This window comes from Vanessa cardui, chromosome 14, assembly GCF_905220365.1.
Source record: "Vanessa cardui chromosome 14, ilVanCard2.1, whole genome shotgun sequence".
In the NCBI taxonomy this organism is placed as follows: domain Eukaryota; kingdom Metazoa; phylum Arthropoda; class Insecta; order Lepidoptera; family Nymphalidae; genus Vanessa; species Vanessa cardui.
The window spans coordinates 3,405,496-3,418,698 of NC_061136.1; the positions used below are offsets into that span (position 1 = coordinate 3,405,496).

At 32.5% G+C, this 13,203-nt stretch overlaps 1 protein-coding gene across 3 annotated transcripts in view; it reads right to left on the reverse strand.

The window, feature by feature from the left end:
- The window catches only part of LOC124535132 (CCR4-NOT transcription complex subunit 6), a 212,597-nt gene that overhangs the window by 175,724 nt on the left and 23,670 nt on the right, over nt 1-13,203 (reverse strand). For all 3 annotated transcript variants that reach the window (XM_047111212.1, XM_047111210.1, XM_047111211.1), the window contains exon 4: nt 10,518-10,693. In XM_047111212.1, coding sequence (XP_046967168.1) covers nt 10,518-10,693 — 176 coding nt within the window. The remainder of the gene's footprint in view (nt 1-10,517; nt 10,694-13,203) is intronic.

Here is a 13,203-nt window from a genome sequence, read left to right on the forward strand (position 1 = left end):
TCCACGAGAATCGATGACCGGTCAAAAACTAGTAATATATTCTTACACACTATTGTAGGTCGTACGTGTATACCAATCGTAATTGAACAGTGCTATTTAAAACTTCGTACCAATAGTTAGACAAGTCTCTAAAATCGTATACATAAAAACGTAATATGTCTATGACATTATAAACGTGTCATTATATTTTATCTTTGTACGTGTTTCGTTGATATGGTGACGTTATTCTTTATTGTTCTTTTATATAATTTTAACGAGGTCTTTAAACTGATATGAGAGAACGCGTGAGTTACACAAAAGTGATACGAGACTGAGAAAAACGCGAATGACATTAAAGGAACATTTTAGGCAAGAGAGCCAACATCAATTGGAACACTGAAGTTTATTTGTAGAATTGAACATTGATACAAAGATAACTAGAATAGTTGTCACACGAGACTTCGTCCACGTTTTAGAAGATCTTCCGCAAGAGTTGAGCATTAAAATGTAGCTAATGACCTTCCTAGTAGTCCAAAAAAATTTCATTACATTTGTGGCAGAGCAAGTGTCGCACAGATAGGTAGAGTTACTTTCGAATTTAAAATCAAAATAAACTTTATTCAAGTAGGCTTTCACAAGCACTTTTGAATCAATTAAGCGAAGCTACCACCGATTCGGAAAGTAGATTCTACCGAGAAGAACCGGCAAGAAACTCAGTAGATACTCTTTTTCAACATTTAAAAAATAATTCATTCATTGTATTAGTAGAGACATATAATAACCGTGTATTATTAGGTAGCATAAGTGTCAATACATTAATTCGTCCAGACGCCGATCATACAAGTTTTTCGTGTTTTAATAACAAACATCCAATCATATAAGACAAACTATGATCACAAGAAATAGTAGCGAAAATTCCTACAGATATTTCCCAGCTGAAACGCAAGTCCGTTTCTCCTAAACCAGTACTCTTGTCACAAGTGGATGCTTTAAGTCCTGGATTTAAATCTATTGCACCAAGATTTACTGTGCTCCGAGAGGAAACGATACAAAGATAAGTTCTTGAAATAAAATAGATTAAAATAGATAATTGTATTGAATAACATGCCGTGGCTGGTGACAGGGTTTCCTGCAAAGCCCATCGGGTTCGGTAACACCCACTCGTCAGATATTCCACGGACAAATATTAATACTTTACATTTCTGTATTCAAGATTTAAGGCTTAGTGAGCCAGACCTAGGAACATAACGTTCTATTTCCAATGATTGATTTTTATTCTAATATTAATATGTACAGGCGATGTTGTCCAAAAAATATAAATATTTCACTTAAGTATTTTTAATTAAAAAAACGACTAAGCTATTTGTTATAGTTTATTTCTTTGGTTAGAAGTGACAATTACCAAACTATGAGGTAGTTCTAAAAATTCGAAGACATCAATTATTACATAAGACTAGATATTTCAACGAAAACAAATGAAGTACCAAGTGTAATCGTAAAAAGCAAGTCGGTTCTATATTCCCTCACAAAAACAAGCGATACGCCGTGACTCCGCACGGTTTCGATACCAGTTTTAACTTTCAAAATACTTACGCAATAATACGTAGTGGAAACACTAACCTAACTCAACAACCTCGCTTCACGATAACTTTCACAAAATACAACGGATCAAACGGAGGCATATTTATTGATTATATCATAAATAAATTATATTTCACTTATGAATATTTATTAATTTTTATCATTCGGTTAATTGGGACTGTTTTTTCGTACTTTCTTTAAATGAAACTGACACCTTTTTGCTTCGGTTTCTTATTTCATGAGCGATGTCTACTATGTCACAACTTAGATGTAGCATCGGAAAACTTCGTAAAACCGATCACATCCGAATTAAGTACGATATCCCAAATTATCAATATTTATGTCTTATGTGAATATGATCTTCACACTAACGTAATAACTTGTAATATAATATGATCTAATATATTCGTCAATTTGACATGTCGTTTACATGCACTTGCTTTCTCGGGTTGAACTGAGGCGGGCAGCTATAGCAACAGAGAGCTATTTCTATATTGGTTCTTATTTGCTATATTGGTTGTATAAATCGGCAGTAATCAGTTTTACGAATTTTGCCGATGCTACATCTAAATTGTGTCGTACTATAACTAGTTTTAACTTAATAACTATTCAAAATAATCCCTAAATATATTTTTTAATTTTCTGCCTCCATCTAGATGACTTAGTTTAATCTAACATTGTATCATATTGCTAATAAATCGCTCGTAATTCTAATCAATGATGTAGATCTTATCATCATATTTTTTCTGATGTACTAAGCAAGCAATTAGAGTCTGTAATTAAATGCATAAAAAAATCAGATGTGATTTGAATCCGCGAACTTCGTTTAACAACTACGCATTTTATCCATTAGGTCATCTATCTCGACTACATACTTCACGTAGAGAGTTCAGATGGTCTAATTAAATAGTGCTTTAAAGCTGCCTAGATATTTACAGTACTAACCTAATATGATACCTGTTAGAAAGAAAGAAAGAATTTTTTATTTGTAAGCATCGTTTTGAGATATCAGTGACATAAACAAAACAACAAAAAAAAAAGCAAAAACTTAAAATAACAATACAATTAAATAATATCTAAGAAAGATTATAAAAAGAGGCATAAATAAATAAAAACAAAATGCTGCCTACACAGCAGTACGATGCCACAAAAAGGAAAATCACTCAGCATTTGCTGTCGTCCTAGGAATTTCACACACAGAAAAAAAAAAAAGAATAACAATAAAAAAAAATTAACGATTTCAATTATATAGTTTTTTTTTTCCTATACTTAAATTAAAATACGATTCATACTATGTGTGAAATTCGCAAAGACGGCTGAACTGATTTTCAGTGATCAGTGTGTTAAGAGAAGAGTATGTCTCGTGAACAAGACAATCGTAGATGATGTCGAAATATCGAGCTCCAACGAACAAAAATAAAAACATGGCAAATATCCCGAAATTAATAACCTTAATAATAAAAATAACCATGTTAATTTGAAATCTCATATAGGTAGTATTTATAACATTTACATAAGAACATAATATGATATATGTGAAAGTAACTCTGTATATCTGTCGCTCTTTCACAACCAAACCGCTGAACCGAATTTGATGAAATTCGGTATGAAGCAAACTGGAAGTCCAAAAAACAACATAGGCTAACTTTTTGCCTAACACATGACAACCAACACCGTACACCGCGAGCGAAATCACGGGCGGCTACTAGTCTATACTAATATTATATAGAGGTAAAATTTGTAAGTTTGTATGTAGGGGGTAATCTCTGGAACTCATAATCCAATTCTAATTTTTTTTTAACTGACAGAAAGCTACATTATTCCTGAGTGCTATAAGCTATAATTTTTTTCTATAACATGTGTATTAACCGAGCTATCACAACTTTAGTCTAGCAAGTCGGAAAAAATTTACCTCATATAACATGTATTATTTGCGTGCGCTGGCTAAACAGTTGCTTAAAATTAAAAACAATGTATGGCTACCTGGTTCGTCTTGATTATTTCTACAAAAAAGTCCGCCATACCATATCTCTATCTTTTATATTTTATCTTTTATATACTAATACGCGAGCGAAGCCGCAGGCGGCCGCTAGTATTATATATATACGATCTAGAAAATGTGTATTTGCTTGTTAGGTTTTATGCAAGACCGTCCGCCGTTTATAGCTAAGTACTAGGTAGATAACTCATCAATTACTTTACCGCCAAACAACAACAATTTGTATTTCCGTTTTTATGTCTAAAGGATAGCCGAGCTAGTGTAATTAGAGATAAGGCGTTCCCATATTTAGCAGCCCGTTGACGGTGTAAAGTATATTTATTACTTCTTACAGTTTTAAAGTCTATTAGCGTTAATACGTACCATAAATAAAAATTTATAATTCCAATGTAAAATACCAATAACAATAAATACTTAGCAGCCTCGTATCCGCTATTGTACAGTCAGAGTAAGAAAACCTTCGTCAGTTTTCAACTTAATTCCTTTATCACGCCTTAAACTCTTAGGACCTTTTGAATGTAAACATCAAATCACTGCGACGTAATATGTCATTCTCGATCGGTAAAGCAGATTATCGCTCATAATGAACACACGAAAATAGATCTTAACGTGGCGAACCTTTTCTTAACACGACTGTACATCGTTTAGTGAAACGCAGTCAATGCAAACAACCGAAATAAACCAGACAATGGTTTAACAAGACCAGTGTCCGTCGAAACCAGTCACGCGGAATTGTTCGCTTGTTACTCTATGGTCAGTGTCAATTGAAAAGCTACGAACCATTTAAGAACAATGCATTTTCAATATCACTCACAAAAATAAAACAACAACCTTGTAACAGACAATTACCACGGACGTTTTCTCCTATAGCCTCGGAAACACAACAACAGTCTGTAAATTTCCCACTGCTGGGCTTAGGCCTCCTCTCCCTTTGAGGAGAAGGTTTGAATGTATTCCACCACGCTGTTCCAATGCGTGTTGGAGAAATACACATTTGGCAGAATTTCTATTAAATTAGACACATGCAGGTTTCCTCACGATGTTTTCCTTCACCGCCTAGTACGAGATGAATTATAAACACATATTAAGCACATGAAAAAAAATCAGTGGTCTGTGTTTGAACCCGCAATCATCGGTAAAGATGCACGCGTTCTAACCACTGGGCCATATCGGCTCAATAGCCTCGGTAACGGAGTATAAAACAATCAATTACACAGACGGCATGTCTTCCCACACTTTCTAACGCTATTGTGATGGAGTGAGACAATCATATCTCCCGCGGATTTATTGTTGTGCCTCGTTCGAGTGTAATCAGACATTTTTGTTGAACAACCGGGATTTCGTTGATGACTTTCATTTGTGATCCGCGCGACCTTCGCGTTCTTATTTAGATTTTTAGATCATTCGTTAGTCGGTCGTTCGATGCACTTCGTAATTCATTTGTTACAAGTAAAATTAAAAACCATCGGTTTCCTTTACAGAATAAATTAAAATTTTCTAATTTCAATATTTTATAGGCCTATGTTTATCGATGGTAGTTTTTTATCAAAAAGTAGTCTTAGTTCATGAACGAAGTATTATTCATAAAAGTAGGCAAAATACCTATATCTAAATAAATTCACTAATTTTAAGGCCATATCTAACTCAAATCAGATGAACTATTGAACGAAACTCGGTAGCAGTACTGGTTAGTTTCCTTTGAAAATATAATTTGTTACATTAAAATACAAAAGTAACTCTGTATGTCTGTTTGACTGTTTTGACGCTTTCACGGTTTTGATTAAGTTTGTTATGATACCTGACAACCCGGAGGCGGACAACGCCGCAGACGCAAACTAGTATAAAATGTTTATAAATCGAACAGCTTAAGAAACATTACAAATACAATAATACGGCAAGCATATATTTCAAAAGATATTTAATCAAAGAATTATCTCCGTAAATAAAATTAAAAAAAAATACGAATTGACTTATCGTGAAATTTTAGCGAACTGATAACCATATCTTTTGAAAAGACGAAATAATTAACCAAATTAATGAAATGATTAAAGATAAAACATTCTTAAGTAAGTGCGGAGAGCTGAGATGGCCCAGTGGTTAGAACGCGTGCATCTTAACCGATGATTGCGGGTTCAAACCCAGGCAAGCACCACTTTATATATGTGCTTAATTTGTGTTATAATTCATCTCGAGCTCGGCGGTGAAGGAAAACATAGTGAAGAAACCTGCATGTGTCTAATTTCATCGAAATTCTGCCACATGTGCATTCATCCAAACCGCATTGGAACAGCGTGGTGGAATATGTTCCAAGCCCTCTCCTTAATGGAAGAGGAGGCCTTATCCCAGCAGTGGGAAATTTACAGGCTGTTACTTAAGTGCGTAATTCAAAGGTTGGATGAAAATGAGGAGAATTTTCAACGAAAACAAATTCAATTCAGAGTGCATCAATTCGTCTCAAAAGAATTGCTCTCACCGTGGCCTGAATAAAGAAACAAGTAATTAAATGGTAATCTTATCGAAGTGGTTTTAGTCATTTTGAAAGCGATAAAGTATTTATGTATTTAAAAAATTCCTCAATGTATTTTATTTTCAATTGTACGAACGAATGGTAATGTTTTTACGAACGAGTCTTTAGACTTGAAAATATATTTTTTATGGAGCAATTTCTTTTTCGTTACATTTTTAATGCATAAATAAAAAAGCCTTTACCTATATTTAATAACATATTCTAACGGTATAATATATATTTACTAATACCAACTATTATTATGTTATTACTTTTATGACTCCGTTAAAAAAAAAGTATTTACAATAGAGTCCATACCAACTAAAAAAATACAAGAAAAAAGAAATGAAAATCTTAAACAAAATTGACATCGACAAACTCAAATTCTAACTTTACTATTTAACATTAAATTTTTCATTTGAATAAAATGTCATCATTTTGACGCCAAATGTAGATGAGTGACTTGCAGTTCACAATGAAATAGAAACAAAACACAACCTGTCATAGGTTTTTAAAATTCGTAAGAAACGTACATACATTTGACGTATTTTGAATAAACGCGAACACAACTACAACGACACACTAGTATATTTATAATGCACGTGTATATATGTATATGTATAAATAATCGACTTTGATATCTGGCAATTTAGGTTTAAATACAAAAGAATAACAAACCGTGTTTTTTTTTTTCTTTCTATTTTTATACAAAATAGTTGTCAGCCGCTTCGTTAGCTTTTCAGAGGTTGGTTATCATACATATGTTAGGCAAAAAATTAGCGTAAGTCCATTCTTGGAGTTCAAGTTTGCTTCACAACATATTTAATCAAATATGGTACATTAGTTTCAGTCGTGAAAGAGCGATACATACAACAGAGTTACTTTCACATTTAAAATATTAATAATATAGATTAAACTTTTGATCTTTCTTGGTACAGATTTTGGTGTATTGCAGTTTAATTTGGGTAATCCAACGTAACATTTAGATCAAATCAATAACGACATAGAAATTAAAACCGTAACAAGCCGCTATTATTACTCTGAAATAAAATATCTATTTAATACATAATAAAGTAGATTCCCGCAATCTGAACGCTTAGAGTTATTCGAGAGAAAAGGTTCGTATGTACGATACATGCATTACATAACAAAGAAAAGCCGAGTGTCAAATTTCCTAGTTGGAAAAAAATACAAGTAAATTAATTCGTATGTTTCTTCTTCAATCTAAAATTTGTATGTAGAGGTTCTATATACAAATATTAGATTACGTATGTATATATTTAGATATTGAACTTAATGCGTGAAACTAGGGCGGGTATTAGTAGGTAGTAATTATACCGCTAAAACGCCAACCGCCAAAACGGGAAAAAAAATAGTTTATTTTTCCTTATATTTATACAGAATTAAACCATTAATATTTCTTGTCAAAGTGTATAATAGATATAATTCAAATTTAATCCAATTGAACATTTAGATTGAGCAAATAACGACGTAGAAATTAAAACCGTAACGATCAGCTATTATTGGTCTGAAATAAAAATCTATAATAATAAAATATAGTTACTTTCTATAATTCATGAAATCAAAATAAAGAAAATACGATGCAAAAGAAAACGGCTTATTGTATCAAGAGATCACGCTGCATAAATAAAAGAAGTAATGGAGGCGCGTGACGTCGCGGACAACTCAATTTAAGCAATCAATGCTAGTTATTTTGTTAACGAGTAATCCGTTCGCGTTGCATTTCTACTAAATCTAGTGCATTGTTTTTATTTTTAGTGGCGTTTTTTATTCAACATCCAACTTTCGCAAAAATTACGGAAAAAATGTACAAAGAATCGGTATACCACCGAGTCACTAAATTGTAAATCTAAACAAAATTTGAGAGTAGATAGAAAAGTGTATGCACACTTTTTATTGTAGCGTCATTTTCAATTCAAACGCCGGGCAAAGAGCGCTGATTTTTCGAGTTCATATTTAATACATCTATAGTTTGTAAATGAACAGTAAAATCGTGTGGAAACCTTCCCTTTTAAAGGAAATTAGTTCATACATCATTGGAGCTGCGTAATGGAATAAATCCTGTCCTCAAATGGAAGCGTTTGCTGAAGAGATAGCTCTGGCTTCTTATTAAAGGCATTATACATCTGAGGTTTAAGATAAAAAAAATCCAAGGACATTCCGATGATTATATATATTCATTAGTACACCTTATTTATTTGTAAAAGTAATTTTACAATAGTAACGATCTATTTGTACAGTACAACCTCTTACAAGTGGTATGTATTTTGAAAAATATGCTTAGTTAGCCTTTAAAAAATACCGATTATGGATTTATGGATGATGAAAACGCACATTTAATTTAGCTTTACTTTGAAGTATTGTAAGCATGAAAAACTTACGCTTTAAACCCGAAATCTTGCATCAGGATTGACTCATTACAACGATACGAAATTACACCCAAAAAATTGATGATATCATCTTTGCGAACTGATGAAATTAATAAAAAAAAGTGTCGTGGTACACCCGTTTGGAATGAAGTCGCTTTCGCTATTTATTATGTATCTTTTAAATAACAGAAACAATAAAATACATTTACAACATTTGAAAATAATTAAAAAGTAATAAATAAAAAAATAGTGTGAATTAAAAAATGAACAAAAAAATAAATTTTAATAATATACATAGAGATAAGAGAATGGAATGTTTGCCTGGAGACGGCATAACTCTCTTTCCTTACGTGAAGATTTCACTCTACTTTTAATCGCGTAAAAGGACTTCATTCCAAAAATAATCTCATGAAACTGGTAACGCCATCTATCAAAACTAAAGAAATACGCTAAAAATGAACGTAGAAAATGTAAAGGGTTTTATTATCGTACATTATACTATACTCGTTTCTTGTTTTACTATAGAAATCATATTGTAGAGAAAATTGTAACATCTATATTAAATACAATTTATTTACACTGCATTTATCACTTGGCATAAGTCAATTTCAGTCCTATTGTCAATAGATGGCAGCACTAATATCATCGTGATAGCGAAGTCTTATTTTACGCAAATACCTTCTAGCATAACTTAAAAACAATGATAGCTTATACACTGCATGGTCTAGGATAAAACAAGTTTATACTATGTATTTAGGAGATTCCTTTAACTATACAACTGGCTGGAAAGAATTAAAAAAAAAAAACAAATACGCGCGAAACCGTTTCAAGCCCTCATTACTTCAATATGTAAGATTTGGTGATTTATTTATGTTAAGATACTTTCGAAGTTAGGGCTATTTTTGGTTTATTCATAAATGATTGAAGTTGTTTATATTCTGATTAAAGTTATTTATGTTCTTGTCTTTTTTTAAATATATTTCACTTCTGTATGCTAAATATATTGTAAATATTTTCACACATTGCGATAACTAGAAGGAAGTTGAGAAAATTGTTTTATGTTGTGGGCTTTCTCACACGGATAATTACAAATGTGGATTTAACTTACTCGGCTTTAAAACTATATAGATCTAAATTTTAAAATATCACTCCGCATATTAGAGAGATTATAACATGTTCGGAATTATTAAAGAAGAAATGGGAGGTTGGATAACATGTCTTAGTAATGAGCACGAGCGGAGAAATCCCTTTGCATAATACTCAATATACATATAGTTACAAGAATATTGTGAAATAATTGCAGTCAGAACTCTTAGCAGTTGTGTCAGACAAACCAGTTCGATTAAAAGAACTGCGAAATAATAACGTTATTACTTCAGTCGTTTTCTTTCAATAAATATAGCGCTAATACGCTGAAATTTAGTAGTCCAAATTTTACATTAAAAATATAACCAAATAGTTTAAGCGCTTGAGCGTATTTTTGATAAGAAGTGTACGGCAAACACACAGTTAGTACGAAATCAGGACGGGACATTCATTCACAAAACTTTAATATATGAATTCAGTGCGACTTTAAATACATATTAAATAACATCATCCTTACATAGAACAAGAGCTTAGATGGCCAAGTGGTAAGAACTCTTGCATCTTAACCGATGACTTTGGGTTCAAATCCAGGCAAGCACCACTCTATATATGTGCTTAATTGTATTTATAAATCATGTCGTGGTCGGCGGTAAAGGAAAATATCGTGAGGAAACCTGCATATGTCTAATTTCATCGAATTTCAGCCACATGTGCATTCCACCAACCCGTATTGGAACAGCGTGCTGGAATATGTGCCAAACCCTCTCTTTAAGTGGGAGAGGAAGAAATTAACAGGCTGTTACTTTACTTCATTTTACTTTACATAGAATAATACAAAGTTGCTTACTGCTGTCTATCGCTATATATGTTTGGATTTTGGTGCGGTTAATAAATATAATAATTTTTTTTTCCTTTATATTTGCAAATAGACACTTATTGCTTCTTAATAACATTTTGAAGTACATAATGAACTTACCTTGTAAATTGTCGAGGAGGTACGTCAACAGCTTAGCGGTTCCGTTGTTGTCGTTGTAAATGGAGAGCATTTCCTTGCTGAGCGGGTTACCTTGGAGACCGAGAAGCTGAAGATGAAACAGCTTACCGAGATCGTATGGTAATACCCTCAGGTAATTGTTGTGTAAGTGAAGTTCTCTGAAAGAGAATAATAATGAATATGAGACAACATCACATACATTACTCTGATCCCAATGTAAGCAGCTTAAGCACTTGTGTTATGGAACATCAGAAGTAACGACGTAGAAAACTAATGGTAATCTACGTCGACTCGGCCGGAAGTCAAACCCGGGACCTCAGCATATTTTCACATTCTTATGAAAAAATATGTTCCAAGCCCTCTCCTCAATGGAAGAGGAGGCCTTTTCCCAGCAGTGGGAAATTTACAGGCTGTTACTTTACTTTACTTTACTTTTATGAAAAAAAAAATATCATCACCCACAAGACTCCTAGTACCTACGTAATGTAATGTAGGGGTTTTTGCCTGAAACTTCAAATCAAGATCAGGATCTTAACTTGGTATTAGGGCTTTGTGCAAGCCCATCTGGGTAGGTACCCATTCATCTGTTATTCTACCGCCAAATATCAGTACTCAGTATTGTTGTGTTCCGGTTTGAGGGTGAGCGAGCCAGTGTAACTACAGGCACAAGTGACATAACATCTTAGTTCCGAAGGTTGATGGCACATTGACGATGTAAGGAATAGTTTACAACGTCATTGTCTATGAGTGATGGTGACCACTTACCATCAGGTGGCCCATATGCTCGTCTGCCAACCACCATAAAAAAATAAAAAATCTGCGACATAGATTAATCCTTATAAATATTACCGCCTCTCCTGTTTTTCCTACATAGTACATGTATTCTCCATAAATATTTAATATTTTATAAACATCTTAACACTATAGTTGCCTTCAAGGGATTTAATATGTTGTCGTTTATGCCTCTTTTAAATTGGCTTAGCAATAATAAATAGAACATTTGACTAAACTGTCAGTAAATACATGTAAATTAAATGATCATGTATTACGGTTAAAGAAAATGGAAAAAGGACTACTGATTGTTTTACCTGCTCTTCTGAGCGAAATACGCTAGTCACTTATAATTAATTTTGCTTTTTCTTTCAAAAACCACTATTTGTGGAAACCTACTTAAATCCTTTACATTACAACCTTTATTTTACATTATTAGAAATAGTAACAGTAGTAGTCCACTTGGTAACTTTCAGGTGACATATGAAAATAAAAAGTACCGTTGAAATATGAAGCACAGGAAATTTCACTCAATGATATTCGACGAGTGTAATAAATAATTCATAAAATCAATTGTAATTCATCTTAAACTTGTAAAATATATTTTACATCTAAACATGCAAAAAGCAACATATAAAACCTCTGCCGAGCTAATGCCAGTAATCATTGCTTATTTTAAAAACGTTCAAGGGCTGGTACGAACGCGTTAATTTATTTCAAATCTTATCAAATTATGCATCCACCAATCAACAGTATCACAGAATGAGTTTGAAATCTCCTTGTCTTGATATTATTGAATTTTATCATCACCCAATAGATTCCTAGTACGTTATGTAATGAAGGGGTTTTGCCTGAAACTCCTGATCTTCGACATAGATTAATCCTTATAAATATTACCGCGTCTCCTGTTTTTCCTACATAGCACATTTTTCCTCCATAAATATTTTATATTTTATAAACAGCTTAATAACATAGTCGCCTGCAAGGGATTTAATATGTTTTCGCTTATGCCTCTATTAAATTGGCTTAGCACAAATAAATGAAACATTTTACTAATAACAGTATCACAGAATGAGTTTGAAATCTCCTTGTCTTGATGACATCTGGGAAGGGATCGCACTGTTCCAAGGCCCGGTGGGATATTCCACGGGCTGTCGTTTAAAACAGATGCTTTATTTTTAACCGCTGACAATCGATGGCAGGTTCACTGACCACCACTTCAGGTCATCGACTTTATACCTTTATTTATATATTCAAATATATATCGACGAAAAATTTTGTACGATACCTACGATTACATTATTTAGAATTTACCTATTCATTCATACATATGTATTCAAACGAGTTTTTTTCCTTGATTTATTTAATATTTTTAAAAATATATTTTATCTAGTATGGCAACAATTTTCAAACAAATTCATCTTTAATAAATATTAATTACGTTATATATATTCATTATTAATATTAAACGTTTGTTTTGAATTCGCAATATGTTTACTAATATAGTCATATAACACGCTTATCATGGCAAGACAGAGTTCAATGACCTTGTATATACGCAGGCTGTTTGTTTTTAGCGAATATATAAATATGATTACGCGCTGGAGTTTTTAATCTATTTATCAGAATGATCTTTATGAAGGTGATAGCGGAGTCGATCCTATCAAGACGCTATATATAAAGAATGCTAAAATACTAAGCGTCTAATATATAAACATATATGCTAATAAGATATTCACTTTATTATATATACAAAGGTAAACTTGTTTATAAACAGGTCGGATAAAGATTTTGTTTTGGTTTGATTACGTTATGTATATTAGTATAAAAACATAGTATCGAATTTTAATGTATTACAAAACTTCGTATTAAATATATGTTTTCTGAAAATTCTTAT